The sequence below is a fragment of the Hylobates moloch genome, unplaced genomic scaffold, assembly GCF_009828535.3.
Source record: "Hylobates moloch isolate HMO894 unplaced genomic scaffold, HMol_V3 SCAFFOLD_16, whole genome shotgun sequence".
NCBI classification, from domain to species: Eukaryota; Metazoa; Chordata; class Mammalia; order Primates; family Hylobatidae; genus Hylobates; species Hylobates moloch.
Genome location: NW_026652291.1, coordinates 67,998,953 through 68,026,073, shown reverse-complemented (window position 1 = coordinate 68,026,073; position 27,121 = coordinate 67,998,953). Strand labels below are relative to the sequence as shown.

General features: G+C 40.5%; 1 protein-coding gene across 11 annotated transcripts in view; it reads left to right on the top strand.

Annotated features, from left to right (window-relative positions):
* The window catches only part of HECTD1 (HECT domain E3 ubiquitin protein ligase 1), a 111,962-nt gene extending 92,884 nt beyond the window's left edge, over positions 1–19,078 (top strand). For 10 of the 11 annotated variants that reach the window (XM_058429242.1, XM_058429241.1, XM_032180197.2 and 7 more), the window contains 14 exons: positions 2,431–2,653; positions 4,566–4,620; positions 4,845–5,027; positions 5,420–5,627; positions 5,715–5,800; positions 6,363–6,490; positions 9,297–9,498; positions 11,195–11,332; positions 11,643–12,250; positions 13,535–13,613; positions 13,727–13,820; positions 16,120–16,270; positions 17,876–18,020; positions 18,133–19,078. In XM_058429242.1, the coding sequence (XP_058285225.1) occupies positions 2,431–2,653; positions 4,566–4,620; positions 4,845–5,027; positions 5,420–5,627; positions 5,715–5,800; positions 6,363–6,490; positions 9,297–9,498; positions 11,195–11,332; positions 11,643–12,250; positions 13,535–13,613; positions 13,727–13,820; positions 16,120–16,270; positions 17,876–18,020; positions 18,133–18,270 (2,438 nt within the window). In that variant the 3' untranslated portion in view covers positions 18,271–19,078. The remainder of the gene's footprint in view (positions 1–2,430; positions 2,654–4,565; positions 4,621–4,844; positions 5,028–5,419; positions 5,628–5,714; positions 5,801–6,362; positions 6,491–9,296; positions 9,499–11,194; positions 11,333–11,642; positions 12,251–13,534; positions 13,614–13,726; positions 13,821–16,119; positions 16,271–17,875; positions 18,021–18,132) is intronic. The other variant, XM_058429245.1, reaches the window with a different exon arrangement.
* Positions 19,079–27,121: the final 8,043 nt, after the last annotated feature.

The window sequence follows — 27,121 nt, the reverse complement described above, 5'->3', positions numbered from 1 at the left end:
TTTTTTTTTTTCTTGAGATGGAGTCTTATTTTGTCACCCAGGCTGGAGTGCAGTGGTACAGCCTCGGCTGTCTGCACCCTCCACCTCCCGGGTTCAAACAATTCTCCTGCCTCAGCCTCCCGAGTAGCTGAGATTACAGGCATGCACCACCATGCCCAGCTAATTTTTGTATTTTTAGTAGAGACGGTGTTTCACCATGTTGGCCAGGCTGGTCTCGAACTCCTGACCTCAAGTGATCCGCCCACCTCGGCCTCCCAAAGTGCTGGGATTACAGGCGTGAGCCACTGTGCCTGGCAAGTTTGTGTTGTTTTAAACCACCCAATTTGTGGTAATATTTTATAGCAGCAGTAGGAAACTGATACATTGGGCAAGTCACCAAAACTATCCAAGCTTGAAACATGAGAGAATAAAGTCCCTGTTTGAAAAGGTAGTTAAAAAGCTTAAATGAAGTAAGGTATGTAAAGTGCTTAGCATGCTGCCTGATGTGTGTCTCAATAAATGTCAGCTATTATAATCAGTAAATTATCCTTAACAAAGATTTAAATTGTTGATTAAGTGAGGAGTGTATTTTTTTAGCCTGATAGTATTAGGCTGGGCACGGTGGCTCACGCCTGTAATCCCAGCACTTTGGGAGGCTGAGGCGGGTGGATCACAAGGTCAGGAGTTCAAGACCAGCCTGACCAACATGGTGAAATCCTGTCTCTACTTAAAAATACAAAAATTAGCCGGGCTTGGTGATGCGTGCCTGTAATCCCAGCTACTCAGGAGGCTGAGGCAGGAGGAATTGCTTGAACCTGGGAGGCAGAGGTTGCAGTGAGCTGAGATCACACCACTGCACTCCAGCCTGGGTGACAGAGTGAGACTCTGTCTCAAAAAAAAGACATGTATTAAATATGAAAGTAAGTATACTCGGTAGTATAAATGTTCTTTGGGGAGGATAGATAGACTGAATCAAGGTGTTTGTTCTAAGGTCCCTTCAAAAAGGAAACTCTTGTTTCTTTGGATCTCAGAGAAAAAAATTAATTATAAAAAAGGAAAACATATTCTAGAGAGTATAAATAGGCACAAACTTTTTGTAGAGCTCTCTGCCAGTATATTTTGTATCTTCTGAGAAAGTGTTGTTGCCACTGGTAATTTTAAATATTAGCTCTGTACCCCGTTTTGTACACATAGGTGACTGCAGAAGTATTTATATTTTCAAAAAATTGGAAATGACCTTAATTATGTCCAGTAACAGGATATGCCTCTGTTTAGGTACAGTGGGATATTGTGCAGTGAAAGAAATAATATTTTAGAAGACGATCATGATAATGAAGAAAACATTCATGAGCTAATAAAAAACGAGAGCATTCTCCAAATACATTATGAAACTAATTATATTTGTGTGTGTATATGTGTTTACCTCATGATGCAATTATTCAGTGTGATAAAAGGTTGACATGTCATTGGCCCAGAATGTGTGGTTTTATCTGAGTATGGATAATTTTAGTTTTCTCATTTATAAAAAAATTTTTTTGAGACGGAGTCTCGTTCTGTCACCCAAGCTGGAGTGCAGGAGTGTGATCTCGGCTCACTGCAACCTCCACTCCCAGGTTCAAGTGATTCTCCTGCCTCAATGTCCTGAGTAGCTGGGACTACAGGCAGGCATCACCATGTCCAGCTAATTTTTGCATTTTTGGTAGAGACGGGGTTCACTGTGTTGCCCAGGCTGGTCTCAACTCCTGACCTCAAGTGATCTACCCGCCTGGGCCTTCCCAAAGTGTTGGGATTACAGACATGAGCCACCGCTCCTGGCCTCATTTATAAAATTAAAATGTTTCCTAAATATTCATACAGTTAGTATTATTTTCATATAAAAATGAAAGAGCTCTCTATCATACACATGTATTCTGTTCTAGCACTCTTTCAGTAACATAGGTGTAATTTTTCCATTACAAGAGAAACGGAAAACAGGCTGGGTGCAGTGGCTCATGCCTGTAGTAATCCCAGCACTTCAGGAGTCTTGAGGCGGGCAGATCACTTGAGATCAGGAGTTTGAGACCAGCCCGGCCAACTTGGTGAAACCCCGCCGTCTCTACTAAAAATACAAAAATTATCCAGATGTGGTGTTGGGCACCTATAATCCCAGCTACTTGGGAGGCTGACGAAGGAAAATTGCTTGAACCTGGGAGGCAGAGGTTGCAGTGAGCTGAGATCGCCACTGCACTCCAGCCTGGGCAACAGAGCAAGACTCCATCTCAAAAAAAGAAAAAAAAAAGAAACAGAAAACAAAAATATCGAAGCCTGGAGAGTCTTAAGTAGCTGACATCCTTTAGCTAACGTATGGCAGAGAGGTTTGGATTTCATGTAGCCTTGTCGCCTAGTGTAGTGGCCTTTCTTGGACTGCTTGTTTTAGTATAATTGTTTTTCACCTATCTTCCAAATTTTTAGGGACCCCTCATTCAGAGCTCTTGGAAGAAGTCGAATGTACTCCGTCACCTCGATTAGCTCTAACTTTGAAAGTAACAGGTCTTGGAACGACTCGTGAAGTTGAATTACCACTCACCAATTTTAGATCAACCATCTTTTACTATGTACAAAAATTGCTTCAATTGTCCTGTAATGGCAATGTGAAATCAGATAAACTTAGGCGTATTTGGGAGCCCACATACACGTAAGAAATTTTAACTTAATGTTTTGGTAGATAATGTCCTAGTGTAGAGCCAAGAAGCATTGCATTTATTTTGGATTATAGGAACAGAAAAGATTTTGTTTTTATCCTGTTGGCTTACAGGAACAGATAATAGTGTTTGGGATTCTTGGTGTAGAATGATTAAATTTTAGAAGTAGAAGGACATTTACAATCTATACTAGCTTCTTACGTAATTGTTGAAAAGAGCGTCATTTGAATTCTTTGACTAAGATCGTGTATGAGTACTAAATATCTTCTTTCTGTTCGTTATTTTGGGGGTGTGTGGGTTAACACCTGCCTTTCTTTGTACAAATAATTATCAATGACTTAGGGTAAATTTATTTAACATTTTTGTGCCTTACATTCCTAATCTATAAAATGAGAGTGGTTGTAATGAATTAACATGTAATGAACATGTAACATGTAGTGAATCAACATGTATAAAGTGTTTTCTTTTCTTTTTTTCTGGGACAAGGTCTCTCTCAGTTGCCCAGGCTGGAGTGCAGTGGTGCGATCATGGCTCACTGCAGCCTCAAACTCCACAGGCTCAGGTGATTTTCCCACCTCAGCCTCCTGAGTAGCTGGGACTACAGGTGTGCACCACCAGGCCTAGCTAATTTTTGTATTTTTTGTAGGGATGGGGTTTTTACCATGTTGCCCATGCTGGTGTCGAACTTCTGAGCTCAAGTGATCTGTCCACCTCAGCCTCCCAAAGTGCTGGAATTACAGGTGTTGAGCCTCTGTGCTTGGCCTGCAAAGTGTTTTCGATACCCCCTAGGATATATTAAGTGCTCAGTAAATGTTATCTATAAAGTAATTGTTATTTAATAATAAACAATAAGTTATATCATCATTCTTACTGTAACTTCACTTCTATTAGTATGTTTTCTGATGTTCTCTTAACATCACTGATGATCTTATGTAATGGCCAATAAAAGTAATGTAGGTCCTTTTGAGATAGAACAGAAAATCATAATGGTATTCTCCTGCCCTTCAGTTTTTTTTCCCCAAGTTCCCAAGAGCTAGGAAAACCTCCCTTCAATTTTTATTGCAGTTTAAAAATTGATCTCAACTGCCTTATATGAACATAAGCACTCCTGATCATTGTTACTTCTATCCTTCTTTCCATCTAGACACAGAGAACCTGTTTCTTATCCCATTGTATTTTTACAACAGTTACAGCCATGTGCTACATAACAACTTTTCAGTCAGTGATGGACCATGTATGACAGGGGTCCCATAAGATTATAAAACCATATTTTTACTGTACCTTTTTTATGTTTAGATACACAGATACCATTGTGTTACAGTTGCCTATAGTATTCAGTACAGTGATATGCTGTTAAGGTTCGTGGCCTAGGAACAATAGGGTATAACACATAGCCTAGGTAGATAGTAGGCTATACCATTTTATTGTGTAGTGCACTCAATGATGTTTCACAACCACCGAATCACCTAATGCTGCATAACCCTTGATACAGTCATATCTTTAAAAGTTCTAGATTTGATACATGCTTTCTTTGTAATAATGCTAAATTTATAAATCATAATTCAGGAATATGGTTTCTGCTACTTTGCCTTATGTTTAACAAATTAACATTTTTTCTTAAAAATCCTCCTTGAGGCTGGGTGTCGTGACACATCTTAATTCCAGCACTTTGGGAGGCCAAGGCAGGAGCATCGCTTGAAACCAGGAGTTTGAAACTAGCCTGGACAACATAGCAAAACTTTATCTTTACAAAAAATATAGAAAAAAAGAATTTTCCTTGAGTTCAGTGTTCAGTGCAGGCATATGTCTAGTGAATGACATTCATTTTTTTTTTTAAAGAATTGAAGCCGTATTGGAAATAATCACAAATTATATATGAATTAACTTGAATATCTTCATGTTTAGAATCATGTACAGAGAAATGAAGGATTCTGATAAAGAAAAGGAAAATGGAAAAATGGTAAGTTATTTTTAGAACATTGGTCTTACTCTTGGCTAGTTAAAAAAAGAAAGATAGTAAAACTAACACAGTATTGCAATTGAACGTTGAAGGGAATAATGACTAACATGGAATTCTTTAGATTAGAGTAAGTGCATGATCTTAAAGCTACCTCATGTAATGCATGTGAAATATCACAGACTTTATAATTGGGAAAGGCCAACATTTGGTTTTTCCTGTTGTAGGGTTGCTGGTCTATAGAGCATGTGGAGCAGTACCTTGGCACTGATGAATTACCAAAGAATGACTTGATAACCTACCTGCAGAAGAATGCAGACGCTGCTTTCCTGCGCCACTGGAAATTAACTGGCACTAATAAAAGTATTAGGAAAAACAGAAATTGTTCTCAGCTCATAGCTGCATATAAGGTATATATTGGCATCAAAACACTATTTTGATTGCAAATGGCTTCATGCTTTGTTTTGCAGCTTTGGAAGCTTCTTAAGGAACAGCAGTTCATTGAGACATAATTTTAAAAATGAGGTTGAATTAACACTGTTAATGCACAAATTCTAAAATTTCAAATATGGCTTGTAGCATTGGATCTGAATACAGACTTTGACCATGGCTTAGAGTGGTTATATTTTATTTGGGAATTTTAATGGTTTAGAATGCCTTGATTTATGTCTTGTGTTATGTTTTTATTTAAAAAGAAGGCACTTTAAAAAATTCCAACCCTTTCATAGTGGTATTGATAGAATGATACACTGTTTTTCTTGAAAATGTGATTAATGGCCAGTTTTTCTAATTGTTTCTATAGGATTTTTGTGAGCATGGAACAAAGTCTGGGTTAAACCAGGGGGCCATTTCTACTCTTCAAAGTAGTGATATTCTTAATTTAACAAAAGAACAACCTCAGGCCAAAGCAGGCAATGGACAGAACTCTTGTGGAGTAGAAGATGTCCTTCAGCTTCTGCGTATTCTGTATATAGTTGCAAGTGACCCTTATTCAAGAATATCCCAGGAAGGTCTGTAAGAAGCCTTGTTTCATTTCTATAGCAGTTTTAAAGCAAGTCAGTTTATATTTTTATTAATTTTATTAATTAATTTTATAGATGGTGATGAACAGCCTCAGTTTACTTTTCCACCAGATGAATTCACTAGCAAAAAAATTACAACAAAAATATTACAGCAGATTGAGGTAATAAAATCAGACAGCTGAACTCCTCATTCTATTACTGTTGGACTTTTCCTAATATTCCCTTTACTTTCTTTTCTACCTCTCACCATCTTTCCCTTCCCTCTGATTCGTAATTTGAGCTATATGGTCCTTTGCATTTATTTCCTGATTACAGGTTTATAATTGACTTGGTCGTTTTTTAATAATTGCCTTATAGGGTCAGGTGTGGTGGCTCACGCCTGTAATTCCAGCATTTTGGGGGCCAAGGTGGGTGTATCGTTAGAGGCTAGGAGTTCAAGACCAGCCTGGCCAATATGGCGAAACCCCGTCTCTGCTAAAAATACAAAAATTAGCTGGGCACGGTGGCACACGCCTATAATCCCAGCTACTTGGGTGGCTAGGGCAGGAGAATCGCTTGAACCCAGGAGGCAGAGGCTGCAGTGAGCCAAGATCGTACCACTGCACACCAGCCTGGGCAACAGAGTGAGACTCTGTCTCAAAAAAAAAAAAAAAATGAATGAATGAATGCATGCATGCATGAATGCCTTATAGCACTAAGACATTATTATTTGTTAATTCGCAGGAACCATTGGCATTGGCAAGTGGGGCTCTGCCAGACTGGTGTGAACAATTAACCAGCAAATGTCCTTTTCTAATACCATTTGAAACTAGACAGCTTTATTTCACATGTACAGCATTTGGTGCCTCAAGGTAAGAAGACTTTTTTTATGTTTTTAGAATAAATATGTTTTTATGTTATGTAAGTTGAAAATGTACAACTATACTGTCAAGACTGATAGAGGGAATATTATCTTGTATTCTTATAAAGAATAGTCAGCATTGCCTTTTGGCCTGAACCACCAATCTTCTAGTAATTCGCCAAAATGACTAATCCAAAGGAAAGGAGGAGAGATACCCGATAGATGTTTTCTAGGTCTTTTAGAAAACATGGGGTTGTTCCTTTGGCCACGTATATGCAAATCTAAAAGAGAGGTGATATTGTAGACATTAAGGGAATGGGTACTGTTCAAAAAGGAATGCCCCACAAGTGTTACCGTGGCTAAACTGGAAGAGTCTACAGTGTTACCCAGCATGCTGTTGGCATTGTTGTTTTTTTGTTTTTGTTTTTGTTTTTTTGAGACAGAGTCTCACTCTGTTGCCCGGGCTGGAGTGCAGTGGCGTGATCTCGGCTCACTGCAACCTCCGCCTCCCAGGTTCAAGCAATTCTCCTCCCTCAGCCCCCCTGAGTGGCTAGGATTACAGGTGCCCGCCACCACACCCGGCTAATGGCATTGTTGTAAAAAACAAGGGCAAGATTCTTACCAAGAGAATTAATGTGCATATTGAGCACATTAAGCACTCTAAGAGCCGAGATAGCTTCCTGAAACACATGAAGGAAAATGATCAGAAAAAGAAGGAAGCCAAAGAGAAAGGTACCCGCATTTAGCTGAAGTGCCAGCCTGTTCCACCCAGAGAAGCGCACTGTGTGAAAACCAAGGGAAAGGAGCCTGAGCTGCTGGAACCTCTTCTCTGTGAATTCATGCATAATAGGTGTTTAAAAAAAATAGCCAGGAGCGGTGGCTCACGCCTGTAATCCCAGCACTTTGGAAGGCTGAGGTGGGTGGATCACGAGATCAGGAGATCGAGACCATCCTGGCTAATGCAGTGAAACCCCGTCTCTACTAAAAATACAAAAAATTAGCTGGGCGTGGTGGCGGGCACCTGTAGTCTCAGCTACTTGAGAGGCTGAGGCAGGAGAATGGCGTGAACCCAGGAAGTGGAGCTTGCAGTGAGTAGAGATTGTGCCACTGCACTCCAGCTTGGGCGACAGAGCGAAACTCCATCTCAAAAAAATAAAAAATAAAAATAAAAGACCTCTGGACTGTAAAAATGTTTCTCTTCATTGAATAGAAGTGTGGTGTCCTCTCCCCCAAAAAAATATTTCAGGCAAATTTTAATTTTGTCCTAAGCCTAATTGTGTAATGTCTTTACTATTCAGATTTAATGTATTTCTTGCTGAAAGATGTGAGATGGCTTATTGTGCAACAAATTACTCAATTGGTTAGAAAATGGTCAGATATTATTTATGAAATATTTATACTGGTTTGAAGATAGTCCCTCTAATCATGGAAGAAGTAATTTACCAAAAAAAAAAAAAAAAAAAGCATTTAAAAAGTTTCTGTTTCCAGGCTGGGCACGGTGGCCTATGCCTATAATTCCAGCACTTTGGGAGGCCAAGGCAGACACATCACTCGAGGCCAGGAGTTCGAGACCAGCCTGGCCAACGTGGCAAAACCCCATCTCTACAAAAAAACACAAAAATTAGCTGGGCATAATTCCAGCTTTTTAGGAGGCTGAGGCATAAGAATTTGCTTGAACCTGGGAGGCAGAGGTTGCAGTGAGCTGAGATTGCACCACTGTACTCCAGCCTGGGCAGCAGAGCAAGACTCATTGTAGGTGCTCAATAAATATTTTGTTGAATGATTGTTTACCTTAAGTACTCTTCCAAAATAGTTGTAAAAAAAAAAGTTATAATTTAAACTTTGTTTTCTTCCCTGATAGTTACATTTTTGTACCATTTAATACCATTTACAAAGCATTTATATACATAGAACTATAGGCATGTTGTGATAACTGGCATTGATTATAATTTGTTTTATAAATTAGGAAATTGATTCTGCACGTACTTAGCTGATTTGCCTAAGATCATGAAAAAATAGTAGCACACATGAGAGCAGAACCTTCAGCTTCTTATTCCTAATTATTGGTTCTTCCTCCCACCATAAATGGATTGTTATTAAAAAAAAGAAAATGTGGCCGGGTGTGGCAGCTCATGCCTGTAATCACAGCACTTTGGGAGGCTGAGGCGGGTGGATCAGTTGAGGCCAGAAGTTCGAGACCAGCCTGGGCAACGTGGCAGAACCCCCATCTCTACTAAAAATACAAAAATTAGCTGGGCGTGGTGGCACACACCTGTAATCCCAGCTACTGGGGAGGCTGAGGCAGGAGAATCACTTGAACCCGGGATAGAGAGGTTGCAGTGAGCCAAGATCATGCCACTGTACTCCAGCCTGTGACAGAACAAGACTCCATCTCAAAAAAAAGAAAGAAAAGAAAAATTGTTTTAAAATTATAATTACCGTTTCGATGGTGGCTTTCAGTTTGAAAGATAGCTTAATCATTTTTAAATTTCTCTGATAGGAAACATTTGTCCTTATTTTGAATGATGTTGGGGCTTGGACAACAGATTTTTATTTTTATTGAACTGCTAAAATAAGGAGGCAAAATATAGACCCAGTACTTTCTCAGTTTGCTTAAGGCAGATTATAATAAAAGGAGTTTCATTTATTTTTACTTGTGACAGGAAGCAATTTATGTAACAAAAAAAGATTACTGTGTTTTAAAAATCACCTGATACTATTTTTTAATTTCTTAAATCTTTGAATTCTGTTGCTGGTTTAGTAGTACAGTCAGCTGTTAATGTATGCTGCAGCTCATAGATATTTTTCTATTTCAGAGCAATAGTATGGTTACAAAACCGACGTGAAGCCACTGTGGAACGAACGAGAACCACAAGCAGTGTTAGGCGAGATGACCCTGGAGAGTTTCGAGTTGGTCGTCTCAAGCATGAAAGAGTAAAAGTTCCACGTGGCGAATCACTGATGGAATGGGCTGAGAATGTCATGCAAATACATGCAGATCGGAAATCAGTTCTTGAGGTAATGTCATATAAAATTAGATTTAGGGAACAGGAATGACACTTAGGGAACCAGCCCAATGTGTATCTTCACTGCATTAAAAACTGTGGTAGGTAAACATGAAGAGGGGTTTTCCTATTCTGTAGGCAGTAGCCTTCTCCTCTGGCAGAGCATCTTTTTCATAAGAGGATGTCAGTCCACCTCCTTAGGGGTTAGGTCTTGCGCCATTAATGAGCAACAAAGAAGATCTCCACTCTTGAGGTGGCAAAGTGCTTGTTGTGCTTGAGGGCTTCTACCCATTTCATAACAAAGTTGGAATAAAATAGTACTCACAAGGGATTACTTTTTACTCATATTAAACTGTGCTGTTCGATATTTTGGGAGCACCTGGTTTTGTAATATTGTTTCACTTAAATTGTGCTTGGTATTATATCACTGGTCTGTGTTGAGAGATGCTGTAGGAAATGGCAGTATGAAATTTAATATATTTAGTTTAGAAATGTTACTGTGGACATTGTTGGTTTTATTTCATATACACAGTATTCCCTATATGAGGAAGAGTGGAAATATCTCTCCTGTCACAGGGGTGAAACCAATTGGTTTTTTTTTAACTTTTGGATCATAAACTAATTGCAAGAAATATGATACATCTCTAGAAGATGTCCAAGGCTTTACATCTTTCAGTTTATATACAGACTTTCATTGTATTCCTCCTACCCTTATGTTGTTCTTCTTCTTCTTCTTTTTTTTTTTAATAGAGACAAGTTCTCACTATGTTGCCCAGGCTGGTCTCAAACTCCTGGGCTCAAGTGATCCACCTGCTTCAGCCTCCCAAAGTGCTGGGATTACAGGCGTGAGCCACCATGCCCAGCTGCTTACATTCTTCTAATTTAGATAATCTTTTTTTTAACCATATGCTGTAGTTTTTATGATACTTTATGCAATCACTTTAAAGGTTTTTGTCCATACTCTTCCTGTTGCAAAAATGATTTAAAGTGTCTTTAACTCAGAAATAAGTGGAAGAGGCGAGGCACAGTGGCTCATGCCTGTAATCCCAGCACTTTGGGAGGCTGAGGTGGGTGGATCACCTGAGGTCAAGAGTTTGAGACCAGCCGGACCAACATAGTAAAACCCTGTCTCTACTGAAAATACAAAATTAGCCAGGCATGGTGGTGCATGCCATAATCCCACCTCCTTGGGAGGCTGAGGCAGGAAAATCGCCTGAACCCGGGAGGCAGAGGTTGCAGTGAGCTGAGATCATGCCACTGCACTCCATCCTGGGCGACAAGAGTGAAACTCTATCTCAAAAAATAAAAATAAAAAAGTGGAAGAGTTTAGGCTTTGGTGTCACACAGAGACACACAAAAATCTGTACACCATCATTCCTTCAAGCAAATTATTTAACCTCCTTATCTGAGATTTGGTTTCCTTTGGTGTAAAAAGGAGATAATTATTTTGCAGGGTTGTCGTGAGAAGTAAATGTATGAATGATGCTTGGCACAATGCTTAAGCATGTAATAGTGTACAACAAGTGGACTCTTGTCTTTAGGAAAACTAAAATAACACTTCTATGCTGTTTGTAATATATATACACTGCTATTTTGAAAAAAGGTATATTACCGGATCAGATATGATAAATTTTGGCAAGAATTAAGATTATTTTTAAAAACACCCCAAACTTTAAGTTTAACCCACAATTTATTTGTTCATATTTTAGGTTGAGTTTTTAGGAGAAGAAGGAACTGGCTTGGGACCCACATTAGAGTTTTATGCTCTGGTGGCAGCAGAATTCCAGAGAACTGACTTGGGAGCTTGGCTTTGTGATGATAATTTTCCAGATGATGAATCTCGTCACGTAAGAATATTTCTCATTTTGTGACTTGAGTTGTGACTCTGCTTTCAAAAGTGTTAAAATAGGTTGTGTTCAGAGCATAAGCCAGGTTTCTGACTCTACTTTTATTATTGAATAATCTTGATACAATTAAAATATTTCTAAAGCAATAAAATTTAGTCACCAAAAGCTATTTAATAAAATTATGTACTTTTAGATAGCCAAATTCATGAAGATGTTTAACGTTTATGGATTTTTTTCTTAGATGATGATAGGCTTAGTTTCTATTACCTTTTGTTTAATTTTATTTGCATTTCACCCTCTAAAAAATTAGGTTGATCTTGGAGGTGGATTGAAACCTCCTGGATATTATGTGCAGAGGTCATGTGGACTGTTCACGGCACCATTTCCACAGGATAGTGATGAGCTTGAAAGGATCACGAAACTGTTTCATTTCCTTGGAATTTTCTTGGCCAAATGCATTCAAGACAATAGACTTGTGGACTTACCTATTTCTAAACCCTTTTTTAAACTTATGTGTATGGGTGACATTAAAAGCAATATGAGTAAACTGATTTATGAGTCACGAGGTGATAGAGACTTACACTGTACTGAAAGTCAGTCTGAAGCCTCTACAGAAGAAGGTCATGATTCACTCTCGGTAGGAAGCTTTGAAGAGGATTCAAAATCAGAATTTATTCTTGATCCCCCTAAACCAAAACCCCCAGCTTGGTTTAATGGAATTTTGACTTGGGAAGACTTTGAATTAGTAAACCCACACAGAGCCAGATTTTTAAAAGAAATTAAAGACCTTGCTATCAAGAGGCGCCAAATTTTAAGCAACAAAGGTCTTTCTGAAGATGAGAAGAACACAAAATTACAGGAACTAGTGCTGAAGAATCCATCAGGTTCGGGGCCTCCACTTAGCATAGAGGATTTAGGGTAAGCATTATGTGTACATTCTTCAGTCCAATGGGTGAATAAGTTTTAAAGCTTTTGTTTCTTTGTCCTCACTGATTTGCAATATATGAGTAAATAGTCTGTCAAAAACAGTAATATGCTGTAGGAAATATTGATGATCGACTTGAAGCTTTGATTTAATACTATAAAGACAACACTCAGAATACTAGAATGTGGCCGGGCGCGGTGGCTCACGCCTGTAATCCCAGCATTTTGGGAGGCCGAGGCGGGCAGATCACGAGGTCAGGAGATCGAGACCATCCTGGCTAACACGGTGAAACCCCGTCTCTACTAAAAATACAAAAAATTAGCCGGGCGAGGTGGCGGGCGCCTGTAGTCCCAGCTACGCGGGAGGCTGAGGCAGGAGAATGGCGTGAACCCCGGGGGGCGGAGCCTGCAGTGAGCCGAGATTGCACCACTGCATTCCAGCCTGGGTGAAAGAGCGAGACTCCGTCGCAAAAAAAAAAAAAAAAAAAGAATACTAGAATATTAGTTTATTAATCATCAAACCTTTAGAAGATTACTTGACTTAGCCAATGTGAATTTATATGCCTGTGTAAAACGTCCAGAGACAAATTCATCTGCTAATATATGGTCCACTTTGCAAAGCTCAAAAATTGGTTGGTATGTCAGCTTTATCACCAATGGCTGTAGCAGCTGAGATGCTGCAGATCTTTTGATAAAACTCTGTTACTTTATGTACAGGTAATTATCATATCTTCAGCTGTGATTTTAGGTTAACTGCAAGGCTTTTTTTTAATGTTTGCTGATAATGTTGGTAAACTGTGTTTGATAAATGGTTATATATTCAAGGTTTTTTTAAATGTATATTTTTGTACACAGCGTGATTGACTTCAGTAAAGCAACAGTTTCTTCTAAAAGTCTTATAAACATGTTGCTATCATAATTTTTCGTTCATCATTGCAAAATTTTTAGTTCATTAATTTTGTGCCATAAGTTAGAAGTAAAATACAGAAAGGTGGTTTCATGCAATCTTTGCAAAGCCAGACAGATTTGGTAACAGATGGCCTAGTAGATTTTGTCCATAGAATATTGCATTTAAAAAGTCTTCAACTTACTTCTAAGCTGGTGTACTGATTTTGTTGGAGGAGGAGAGGGGTGGGATTTATGGTTTTGATAGCCATGTTATTTTATTTAATTTTTTCTCTTGTACCCACTGATGGCAGATGATAGTAATGTTATAAAAATTAAACACCATTAGTAGTAGCTGCATGTCAGTTAATTTAATCTTTTTTGTCTTCCCAGTTTAAATTTCCAGTTTTGCCCTTCCTCAAGAATATATGGTTTTACAGCTGTGGATCTCAAGCCAAGTGGTGAAGATGAGGTAAAAAGTTTGCTTTTAATATAGTTGTAAGTTCTGAAATATCCTCTTAGCAAGGCCAGTTGTACTAGACGCTCCTGAAATATTCCTAGATACTGACAGATTTTCTTTTGCAGATGATAACAATGGATAATGCAGAAGAATATGTGGATTTGATGTTTGACTTTTGTATGCATACGGGTATTCAGAAACAAATGGAAGCCTTTAGAGGTAATTTTAAAGGATTTTTAGCATAATTGCTCTCCTTTTACTTTGAGACAGTTGAAATTATGGTCAAGAATTGCTGGTGGTCGGCTGGGCATGGTGGCTCACACCTGTAATCCCCGCACTTTGGGAGACCGAGGCGGGAGGATCACCTGAGGTTGGGAGTTCGAGACCAGCCTGACCAACATAGAGAAACCCTGCCTCTACTAAAAATACAAAATTAGCTGGGCATGGTGGCGCATGCCTGTAATCCTAGCTACTCAGGAGACTGAGGCAGGAGTCACTTGAACCCAGGAGGCGAGGTTGCGGTGAGCCGAGATCACGCCATTGCACTCCAGCCTGGGCGATGAGCAAAACTCCATTGCAAAACAAAAAAAGGATTGCTGGTGGTCGGGTGTGGTGGTGGCTCACACTTGTAATCTCAGCACTTTGGGAGGCTGAAGCAGGAGGATTGCTTGAGCCCAGGAGTTCCAAGACCAGCCTGGGCAACATGGCAAGACCCCATGTCTACAAAACATTTTTTTAAAAATTAGCTAGATGTGGTGGCATGTGCCTGTGGTCCCAGCTACCCGCAAGGCTGAAGTGGGAGAATAGTCTGAGCCTGGGAGGCTGAGGCTGCAGTGAGCCATGTTTGTGCCACTGCACTCCAGCCTGGGCAACAGAGGGAGACCTTGCCTCAACAAAGAAAGAAAGAAAGAAAGTGGATGTAGGTTGCATACATTCTAGATTATTTGATAAGGATGAATTAAACCATGAAAGAATCATGATGGGAACAAAGTATATTACACATAAAATTACTTTTGAAAATGAGAACACAGTTTTGCCTGACTTCTATGACAGAAAGAGCTGGTGAACTCCAGACTGAGTAGTAATAAGAATTTGCATACTGACCATAGCAACTGAATGTTCTCTCTCTGTTCACATTTGTGATGTTAACCAGGGATTTCTAATTTAAAACACAGTTTTAATTTCAAGCTGTCTTAATTTATGCTTGTTTATTCAAACATTTGTGAATGTTGAATATTCATCTTCTGTCCATTTCATCGGTAATGGGTATTTTTTTATTGTTGCATAATATATGTACATGTTTATGGGGCATTTTGATACATACAATGTGTAATGATAAAATCAGTATTTAGGATATCCATCATCTTGGACATTTATCATTTCTGTGTGTTGGGAACATTCCAATTATTCTCTTCTAGCTTCTTTGAAATATATAATATATTATTGTTATAGTCACCCTACTATGCTAGAAAACATTAGAACTTACTCCTTTTATTTGTGTTTGTACCCATTAAACTACGTCTCTTCATCCACCCCCACATGCTACATTCCCAGCCTCTGATACCATTCTTTTCTTTACCTTTATGAGATCAACTTTGTTGTTTTTGTTTTTTTGAGACGGAGTTTTTGCTCTTGTTGCCCAGGCTGGAGTGCGATGGCACGAACTCGGCTCACTGCAACCTCCATCTCCTGGGTTCAAGCAATTCTCCTGTCTCAGCCTCCTGAGTAGCTGGGATTACAGGCATGTGCCACCACACCCGGCTAATTTTATATTTTTAGTGGAGATGGGGTTTCCTCATGTTGGTCAGGCTGGTCTTGAACTCCCGACCTCAGGTGATCTGCCTGCCTCGGCCTCCCAAAGTGCTGGGATTACAGGTGTGAGCCACTTTGCCTGGCCGAGATCAACTTTTTAAGTTCCCACATATGAGTGGGAACATGTGATACTTGTCTTTCTGTGCTTGGCTTTTTTTACTTAATGTAATGACCTTCAGTTCCACCCATGTTCCTACAAATGAAAAGATTTCATTCTTTTTTTTTTTTTTTGAGACGGAGTCTCAGGCTGGAGTCCCAGGCTGGAGTGCAGTGGTGCCATCTCGGCTCACTGCAAGCTCTGCCTCCTGGATTCATGCCATTCTCCTGCCTCCGCCTCCCGAGTAGCTGGGACTACAGGCAGCCGCCACCACGCCTGGCTAATTTTTTGTATATTTAGTAGAGAGGGGGTTTCACTGTGTTGGCCAGGATGGTCTTGATCTCCTGACCTCATGATCCGCCCGCCTCGGCCTCCCAAAGTGCTGGGATTACAGGCGTGAACCACCGCACCCAGCCCATTCTTTTTTATGGTTGTATAGTATTCCATTTGTACATATACCACATTTTCTTTACGCATTCATCCCTTGATAGATACTTAGATTGTTTCTGATAATGGGTATTTTGGTTTGAAATTTGGTATTTTGGAATTGTAACTTGGAAACTGAGTTATATGTTTGTTTTTTGTGTTTCCATTACATGTACGATGTAGATGGGTTTAATAAAGTTTTTCCAATGGAGAAATTAAGTTCCTTCAGCCATGAAGAAGTCCAAATGATTCTTTGTGGAAACCAGTCACCGTCCTGGGCAGCAGAGGATATTATCAATTACACTGAACCTAAGCTGGGTTATACACGTGACAGGTATGTGATACTATTTTCTAAGATCAACAAAATTATTTATATTCCCCAAATCAAATGACAGATTCTCTAAAGAACTTTAACTCAGTGAGTATCATAAAGTAAGTGAGAAAGCAGTGGTGTCTCACAGTTACCAGAATGCATATCCACTGATAAGGCTGGGAGGATACAAAAAGACAGCTGACAACAGGCCGGGTGTGGTGGTGGCTCACACCTGTAATCCCAGCACTTTGGGAGGCTAAGGCAGGCGGATCACTTGAGGTCAGGAGTTCGAGACCGGCCTGGCCAACATGGTGAAACCTCATTTCTACTAAAAACACAAAAATTAGCTGGGCGTGGTGGCAGACGCCTGTAATCCCAGCTGCTTGGGAGGCTGAGGCAGGAGAATCACTTGAACCCAGGAAGTGGAGGTTGCAGTGAGCCAAGATCATGCCATTGCACTCCAGCCTGGGCAACAAGAGTGAAACTCCGTCTCAAAAAAAAAAAAGACAACTGACATCATGGCTGATGTTGATTCCTTTTCTCATTGTGTTTTAATTGTTCATTTTTTAAATTTGGTAAATTGTAAGCTGTTGGGCTATACTACATTTATATTAAACTTTTTATTGAATACAACAGATTACACACATCATATATACAGTTTATTTTCTCAAAATGAACACACCTATATAATTGGTATCCAGAATATGAAACAACTTCAAAAATCCCCCTTCCCACCGTATTCTTTTCTATTAATTTAATCACCGTATGTTGATCAGTTTTGCTTGCTTTTGAACTTTTAATATATGAAATCATGTAGTCTGTTTTCTTTGTGGTCTGGTTTCTTTTGAGTAACATTATGATTATGAAATTTATCCATGTTGTGGCATGTCGTTCATTTACTATTTCATTACATGAATTTATCACAAGATAATTATTTTGCTGGAACAAAAATTATTTCAGATCCCCTTTGCTATATTTATCCGTATTTGGAATGATTTTGCAAGTGCATCCTGTGTTTTTATGATTTGCTGACTTTGTTGCAGAATAGATGGACCCCATACACTGTCAGTATTTTTTAGTTCTTACAATTTCTAAGTGCAAGACAGTCTTTGAGGGATTTTTTTTTTTTTTTTTTTTTTTTTTTGAGATGGAGTTTCGCTCTTGTTGTCCAGGCTGGAATGCAATGGCAGTCTCAGCTCACTGAAACCTCTATCTCCCAGGTTCAGGCGATTTTCCTGCCTTAGCCTCCCAAGTAGCTGGGCGTGTGTAATCCCAAGATTACAGGCGTGTGCCACCACGCCCAGCTAATTTTGTATTTTTAGTAGAGATGGGGTTTCACCATGTTTGTCAGGCTGCTCTCAAATTCTTGACCTCAGGTGATCCACCAGCCTCAGCCTCCCAAGGTGCTGGGATTACAGGTATGAGCCACCACGCCTGGCCAGGGATATTTTTAAAGTAGCTTGTATTAGCCCATTTCATACTTACCCAAGAGTCTCTAGATGTGTTGTTCTTCTTGTGTGAGGATATTGTTTTTTAGGGGGCTTGTTGCTGGCTTAGAAAGTAGTGGTAGTGATTTTCATTTAAATCTGCAGTTAACTCAATATAACTGTATTTTTGTTCTTTTAGCCCTGGTTTCCTGAGGTTTGTGAGGGTTTTATGTGGCATGTCTTCTGATGAAAGAAAAGCATTCTTGCAGTTTACCACTGGTTGTTCAACTCTACCCCCAGGTGGACTGGCTAACCTGCATCCCAGGCTCACGGTTGTACGCAAGGTACAAGCTCTCTGGCTAATGGGGAATCCAAATGGAATTTAGTTACTTTACTTTTGAAAGAAAGAAGTATTTAAACTCATGGTCTTCTGTTGTGTTTGCTTTCTTGCTGTAGGTTGACGCTACTGATGCAAGCTATCCATCAGTCAATACATGTGTGCATTACCTTAAGTTGCCTGAATATTCTTCTGAGGAGATCATGAGAGAGCGCCTGCTAGCTGCTACAATGGAGAAAGGCTTTCATCTCAATTGAGCTTTGAAGTGCAATGGGAGACATCAGAGACTTTAAAAATACTAGTGAAGCCTCTTGTGTTTGTGTGCAGAGAAGTATATGATCCTCCATGCTAATGACACTTGCCTTTTTTTCCACCATTAAGGCTTTAAAAACATGTGGAGTAAGTTTTTTAGCTGCTAATGACAAAACAAATCCTGTAACTACCCAGCCAGCAAGTATATAGCACAGAACACTGTGTTACTTTACAAGGGCTTATGTGACTGGAATAAGGTGGTCCTACTTGACTGTTCCAAAGAGCAGCTTCTCAGATCTTCAGTGTTCACTGGTAAATTTCTAACAGTGTATTTGTGTAAAGTTTGTCATTTCATACTCCATACACTACAGTTGCTGTCACGGATCCCTGTTTTGCTGGCTTTTAAGCTACTTGGTCAAAAATCCTGCTTCCTTAAAACATAGAGAATTAATGAGCATCTCAAGCTTTTTCTTTTCCTTTTTAATGATGCCTGCACTATCAAGAGTATTCTAGTGTTCTCTCTTTGTTTGGCATATAATCATGCACCAACCTTTTTATTTCTTTAAGGTGGGAGTATATTTTTATTTCCTAAACGCCGTACTATGAAGATCAAAGTCTTAAGTGTGTTTGTGCAGCTCAAAAATAAAGATGTATTAAGGGGGGAAAACACTGGTCTAAGTGCAAGGCACACTTAAAGCAAGTTTTACTTTTGGTTGTATTTTCTTTGTATATTATAAACATTTATTTAACTTGTTGCCGTTTGAAGTAAAAAATTTCCAAAATGTATGCTCAACAATAATCATTAAAATGTTTGCAGCGTACAGAACTGTGTCATGTGACTATTTCAGTGCAATCGTCAGACTTAAGAGCTTTACCAGGTACTTGTCATTTTGAATCATCCAAAGTTTTCTGAAATTACTACATAAAGAAATGTGTTTTTCTATAGTAAATATGGGTATTAAAATTGAAAGTCTAGAAGAAATATATATTCACACACTTGTGATCCAATGGTTGGGTTCAGTTTTAAAGTATGCCTCAGCTAGAACTGACCAGTTACTTGTGTTAATTTTTTTAAAAGCACCAGATCCACAACTTAACTATTGTATTTACAAGTATATGTAAGTAAGGATGTATGTAAGATCCAAGAATGATTTTTAAATGTTGTGTGTCAAAACACCGGGATACTGCTGTTTTCTGGTTTTGAAGAGGGGACTGTATTTCCAAATTCCAAAGTGGATTTTCCAAATTCCAGTTATTACCATTTCTGTGCTTATAGGTGAAAGGAAAGACACTAGGCCTGATTTAGCCAAATAGCTTTTTTTTCTCTCTCTCTTAAAGACAGGCTCTTGCTGTGTTACCCAGGCTGGTCTCAAACTCCTAGGTTCAAGCGATCCTCCCACCACAGCTTCTGGAGTAGCTGGGATTACAGATGTGTACCATCACACCTGGCTCAAATGGTTTTTTAAGGTACCAAAAGCATGTTTGAAATTGCCCAATATCGTCCTGTTTAAAAGGCAAATTCTCTTCCTATAAGAGATATCTTCTGCTGTAATTACAAGTCTCTAAGATGTCTATCAGTAGTCAGCTTTTACCAAGACTAGCCTGGCACCAGGGTTAGCAAACTATGGCCTGCTGCCTGTTTTTGAATGGCCCATGGCTAAGCGTGGCTTTAAAATTTTTTAATTGTTGGGGAAAAAAATCAAAAGAATATTTTATGTGAAAATTATGAAATTTAAATTTCAGTGTCCACAAATAAACACAGCCACGTTCATTCATTTGCATGGTTGCTTTTGCACTACAATGGCAGAATTTAGTAGTTAGCAGAGACCATATGGCCCACAAAGCCTAAAATATTTACTATTTGGCCCTTTACGGAAAAAGCTTGCTGAACCCTGGTCTGGCAAGTGGCTACAGCAGATAAATTGATAACTTTACATAAAATTGGGCAGGGCACGGTGGCTCACATCTGTAATCCCAGCACTTTGGGAGGCCGAGCAGGGTGGATCACCTGAGGTCAGGAGTTTGAGACCAGCCCGACCAACATGGTGAAACCCTGTCTCTACTAAAAATATAAAAATTAGCTGGGCATGGTGGCACATGCCTGTAATCCCAGCTACTCTGGAGGCTAAAGCAGGAGAATCGCTTGAACCCGGGAGGCGGAGGTTGCAGTGAGCCGAGATGGTGCCATTGCACTCCAGCCTGGGCAGCAAGAGCGAAAACTCTTGTCTCAAAAAAAATAAAAATAAAAATAAAATGTTTATATAAAATTGTAGCTGTTTTTGAAATATTAGGAGTCTTCCTCAGAAAAAGTCCAAGAACAAGGTAAGGCTGACCAAATACAAGTATGAAAAGTCACTTAAAGCATCTTAGTGAAGTTATATGGCGACACAGCCTGTAAGTACAGATATGCATGAGTCAAGTGTTCTGAGACATCTACCAGGGTCTCCACCTCAACTGTAAGTTGTTAAATATTGTTTCCTATGATACCTACCAACTATTTTTTCTTAACTGTTATTCTCTCAAGGTTCTAAAATCTGTGCCGAGATGTAATTCAACTACTATTTTGGTGTGACCCAAAAATTAATTTTGTTCACTCCCTAGCTACTCTGGTGTACCAGTTTCAGCAGTTACCTGAATGTGCTACTGATTAAGTACCTACCAACTAGGACAGTGTTTCCCAACTACTGTGTCTCAGAAAGGCCTCCACAGCACTTTGGTCTACACTGGGCTTTCCCCAGACCTTGGCTACTCGATACAAAAGTGTATCTGTGCACACAAACCACTCACTGTTCCCACAGGTCAGAAGCCTTCCTTTTGCCTTCCTGAACGAATCCAAAAACAACTCAGGTTTGGAGTCCACTATTGACTGTCTGCGTTTTTATAGATATAAACCTTGATATTGCAAGTGGATTTTTAGAATAGGATAAAAAAAGGCTCCACTGCCTACCCCCCACAATACACAGACAAACCAAACAGAACAGTGCTGAATGGTATCTCTGAAACGTGCATTTGGCCAGGCGCGGTGGCTCACACCTGTAATCCCAGCACTTTGGGAAGTCAAGGTGGGTGAATCACTTGAGGTCAGGGTTTTGAGACTAGCCTGGCCAACATGATGAAACCCCATCTCTACTAAAAATACAAAAATTAGTCAGTGTGGTGGCACACACCTGTAATCCCAGCTGCTCAGGGAGCTGAGGCAGGAGAATTGCTTGAACCTGGGAGGCGGAGGTTGCAGTGAGCTGAGATCATGCCACTGCATTCCAGCCTGGACAACCGAGCGAGACTGTCTCAAGGAAAAAAATGCATTTGTGTCCTATTTTAGAGGCTGGAGTGTCACAGAAGAATGAACTATTGGATCATTCCATTGGCTGGGACGGTATCTTAATATACCAAAAATAGATTTTGGCTGGGCAGGGTAGCTCATGCCTGTAATTCTTGCACTTTAGGAGGCTGAGGTGACAGGATTGCCTGAGCCCAGGAGTTTGAGACCAGCCTGGGGAACATAGTGAGACCCTGTCTCTATATTTAAAGGAAAAAGATTTCTACTTTCTTCATTGCACCTGACCTCCCATCCCTACATGTGTATATGTAGTAGACCTCCCTATTCTTGGGGGATAAGTTCTAAGACCCCCCGGTGGATATCTGAAACTGATAGTACCAAATACTATATATATAGAGAGAAAGAGAATGTTTTTTCCTATACATACCTACCTATGATAAAGTTTATAAATTAGGCACAGTAAGATTAACAACAATAATAGAACAATTATTACAATATACTGTAAGAAAGTTATATGAAAGCTGGGCATGGTGGTGTGCACCTATAGCTCCAGCTACTTGGAAGGCTGAGTAGGAGGATGGCTTGAGCCCAGGAGTTCAAATCCAGCCTGGGTAACAGAGACCCCATCTCTTAAAAAACAAAAGATGGCCAGGTGTGGTAGCTCATGCCTGTTATCCCAGCACTTTAAGAGGCTGAGGTAAGGAGGATCGCTTGAGCCCAGGAATTCAAGACTAGCCTGGGCAACATATGGAGACCTTGTCTCTACAAAAAATAAAAAAAATTAGCTGAGTAGGGTGGCACATACCTGTGGTCCCAGCTACCTGGGAAGCTGAGGTGGGAGGATTGCTTGAGCCCAAGGGGTTGAGGCTGCAGTGAGCCATAATCATGCCACTGCACGGCAGCCTGGGCAACAGAGCAAGACCCTGTCTTTAAAAAAAAAGAAAAATTATATATATATATGAATGTAGTCTCTCAAGACCTTATTGTACTGTACTCACCCTTCTCATGATCTGTCCATCTGGTAACCAAGACAGTTACTAAATGACTGTCAAGTGGGGAGTGTATACAGCATGCATATGCTGGACAAAGGGACTACTCACCTCCCAGGCAAGACGGAGTGGGACAGAGCAGGACGAAGTGGGACGGTGCAAGATTTCATCACACTACTCAGAATGGCATGCAGTTTAAAACACACATTGTTTATTTCTGGAATTTTCTATTTAATATTTTGGGACCTCAGTTGACCATGAGTAACACAAACCACAGAATGCGCAACAGTGGATAAGAGAGGGACTACTGTACATACTTTCGCCTAAGACAGTTCTATATATTCTTCTGTTAACTGGGTAGCAAAGGCATATAGAAAGGTTTTGGGGGGATGCAGTGCATTGCTCTTCTGTAATGACAGTAATTTACTTCAAGACATTGCAGGAGAAGGGGTTAAAGGAGTAAAAGGGAGGAAGGGAAGGATTCATTTCATGCCTACCTGTACAGAGACATTTTCTTGCATTCTACTTTTTTTTTTTTTGAGACGGAGTCTGCAGTGGCACGATCTCGATCTCGGCTCACTGCAACCTCTGCCTCCCAGGTTCAAGTGATCCTCCTACCACAGCCTCCCAAGTAGTTGGGATTATAGGTGCGTGCCACCATGCCCGGCTAATTTTTTGTATTTTTAGTAGAGACAGGTCTCATCATGTTGGCCAAGCTGGTCTTGAACTCCTGACCTCAAATGATCTACCCACCTTGGCTTCCCAAAGTGCCGGGATTATAGGCGTAAGCCACCATGCCTGGCTGCATTCTACTTTTAAACTTTGAACTAAATTTCATTAACAGTAAGCTTATTAATAAGCAAACCCTTTAAAATGTGGCATAAAAAGACTGGGCACAGTGGCTCAGGACTTTAATCCCAACACTTTGGGAGGCGAAGGCAGATGGATCATGTGACTGCAGGAATTTGAGACCAGTCTGGGCAATGTGGCGAAACCCTATCTCTGCAACAAAATACAAAAATTAGCTGGGTGGAGGGGGTGGGCACCTGTCATCCCAGTTACTCGGGAGGCTGAGGTGGGAGGATCACCTAAGCCCAGGAGGTAGAGGCTGCAGTGAGGCATGATCATACCACTGCACTCCAGTCTAGGAGACACAGGGAGATGCTGTCTCCAAAAAACAAACAAAAAAGGGGGCATAAAGGATAGCTGTAGGGGCTCTCCGGGGCTCTCTTCATGTCTGATAATCCATTATTTGAAAGTAATGTTCTCTATAGAGTTAATTACATAATGGCATTGTAATTACTAAGTGCCCCTAAAATGAATATCAAAGGCTTTTACAAACTGGCAAATAAAATTTAACTCTGCATCTTTGTTAGGTACATGTTATAAAAGTTTTTTTGTTTTGTTTTGGTGTTTTTGAGGCAGGGCCTCACTCCATTACCCAGGTTGGAGTACAGTGTTGTGATCATAGTTCACTGCAGCCTCAAATTCCTGGGCTTGATCAATCCTCCCACCTCAGCCTCTTGAGTAGTTAGGAGTACAGGTGCTCACCACCACAGCTAGCTAACTAACTTTTTAATTAGTTATTTACTTATTTTTAGAGACAGGGTCTCACTCTGTCACCCAGGCTGGAGTGCAGTGGCATGATCTCGGCTCACTGCAACCTCTGCCTCCCGGATTCAAGCAATTCTACTGCCTCAGCCTCCTGAGTAGCTGAGATTAGAGGTGCCTGCCACCATGCCTGGCTAATTTTTTTGTATTTTTAGTAAAGACGAGGTTTTACCATGTTGGCCAGGCTGGTTTCAAACTCCTGACCTCAAGTGATCTGCCTGCCTCGGCCTCCCAAAGTGCTAGGATTACAGGCATGAGCCACCGCACCTGGCTAATTATTTATTTTTTGTAGAGATACAGTCTTGCTGTGTTGCCCAGGCTGGTCTTGAACTAATGGGCTCAAGCAATCCTCCTGCCTTGGCACCCCCAAAATGTTGGGATTACAGGCCTGAGCCACCGCACTCAGACTTTTTTATTTTTGAGACAGGGTTTCGCTCTGTCACCCAGGCTGGAGTGCAGTGATACGATCATAGCTCACTGAAGACTCGAACTCCTGGGCTCAAGAAATCCTTCTGCCTCAGACTCCCAAGTACTTGAGACTACAGGTATGTGCCACCACACCCTGCTAATTTTTGCATTTTTTTGTAAAGATGAGGTCTGTGTTGTCCAGGCTGGTCTTGAATTTCTGGCCTCAAGTGATCCTCCTTCCTCAGCCCCCCAAAGTGCAGGGGTTACAGGTGTGAGGCACTGCACCAGCCCCACATTACAAAGCTTTTAGAGCTAGGCCAGGAAGGTTCAAGGTTGTAGTACAACATGATCATGCTTGTGAATAGCCACTGCAGTCCAGCCTGGACAACACAGCAAGACCTGCTTCTCTTAAAAACAAACAAACAAAAAACACCTCTTGGCTGGGCATGGTGGCTCATGCTTGTAATCCCAGCACTTTGGGAGGCTGAAGCCGGTGGATCACTTGAGGTCAGGAGTTCAAGAACAGCCTGGCCAACATGGTGAAACCCTATCTCTACTAAAAATACAAAAATTAGCTGGGCGTAGTGGCACATGCCTGTAGTCGCAGCTACTCAGGAGGCAGAATTGCTTGAACCTAGAGGTGGAGGTTGCAGTGAGCTGAGATCATGCCACTGCACTCCAGCCTGGGTGACAGAGCAAGACTCAGTCTTAAAAAAAAACACACACACACACACCTCTTAAAAAGTAAATTTTAGGCTGGGCGCGGTGGCTCACGCCTGTAATCCCAGCACTTTGGGAGGCCGAGGCGGGCGGATCACGAGGTCAGGAGATCGAGACCATCCTGGCTAACACGGTGAAACCCCGTCTCTACTAAAAATACAAAAAATTAGCCGGGCGAGGTGGCAGGCGCCTGTAGTCCCAGCTACTCGGGAGGCTGAGGCAGGAGAATGGCGTCTATGACCGAGATTCCCACTGCACTCACCTGGGTGAAAACGAGACTCTTCAAAAGGTAAATTTTACTAAGCCTTTTAAAGGAATAAGACAGCCTTCAGAAGTCAGGCACTGTGGCTCATCTGTAATCCCAGCATTTTGGGAGGCTGAGGCAGGCAGATCACCTGAGGTCAGGAGTTTGGGACAGCCTGGCCAACATGGTGAAACCCTGTCTCTACTAAAAATACAAAAATTAGCCAGGTGTGGTGGCGCATGCCTGTAGTCCCAGCTCGGAGGCTGAGGCAGGAGAATTGCTTGAACCCCGGAAGTCGAGGTTGCAGTGAGCCAAGAATGTGCTGGGTGACACAGCTAGACTAGACTCCATCTCAAAAAAAAATAAAAAATAAAAAAATAGCCTTCAGAAAACAGCGTTACTCAAAATGCCTTGTTTAAATTTTAAAACTTTATTGGCTGACAGAAAACTGCCATGCTTTCTTCCCACTACCATCCTGTTATTCCCGAATTCAATTTGCAAAAAGAAGCATAGACCAAGAAGGGTTCCTTAGGTGCTCAACAGAATTTAAAGTGGGAAAGATATGTTTACAATTAGAAAATAAAACTTCTCTCTCAGTTTAAAAAAATTTTTTTCTTTGTACATATTTTAAAGTACAGTTTTGTTTTCTTTTTAGGAACTGTGGAAAATGCCTATTTATAATGTCTTTGGAAGGATACCCCATTTTGTAATTGTGGTCTTCCAGATTCTTCTGGGTTACAGATGTTGAGATGTATTCCACGGTACTCGCATTTCTGATAAATCCATGTTGTCTGGAAGAGACTTCCTTTCAGCTTTCTGACATCTTATCAAGAATTAGTAGAGGGGCAAGAATTCTTGCCCTGTTAGTTTCCACAATGCAGCCATTTAACACCATCTCATCCAAAATGATGTGTACTTTATCCAAATTAAACATTATCTAGGGTTATATTAAGGAAATTAGTTTAAAGTTAAAAATTGTTAACATTCAGTAAAAATTTATGGCTTAACCTAGAGTGTTCCCAGTGTAAATTAGCCTAAACATGAAGTTTTTTTGTACAGAATTTCTGAAATTAAATTTAAAACTGGCATCCATATTAGAAATTGTTACCTTCATATATACATACCTAGTTTCACCTTGGTTAAGCTAACAGGATAAGTAGGGATAAAAATGAAACAGCTACATTTTTTAACCAAAGGGATAGGGGGTCTACTAAGTGCTAGAGAACACAGCAGTGTCATGTGGCAAGAGAATGACCTTAACTCAAAAATAATGTTGTCGGCCGGGCGCGGTGGCTCACGCTTGTAATCCCAGCACTTTGGGAGGCCGAGGCGGGCGGATCACGAGGTCAGGAGATCGAGACCACGGTGAAACCCCGTCTCTACTAAAGATACAAAAAAAAAAAAAAAATTAGCCGGGCGTGGTGGCGGACGCCTTTAGTCCCAGCTACATGGAGAGGCTGAGGCAGGAGAATGGCGTGAACCCGGGAGGCGGAGCTTGCAGTGAGCTGAGATTGCGCCACTGCACTCCAGCCTGGGCAAAAAAAAAAAAAAAAAAAAAAAAAAAAAAAAAAATAATGTTGTCTTCCCAGACAATAATAGTAAAG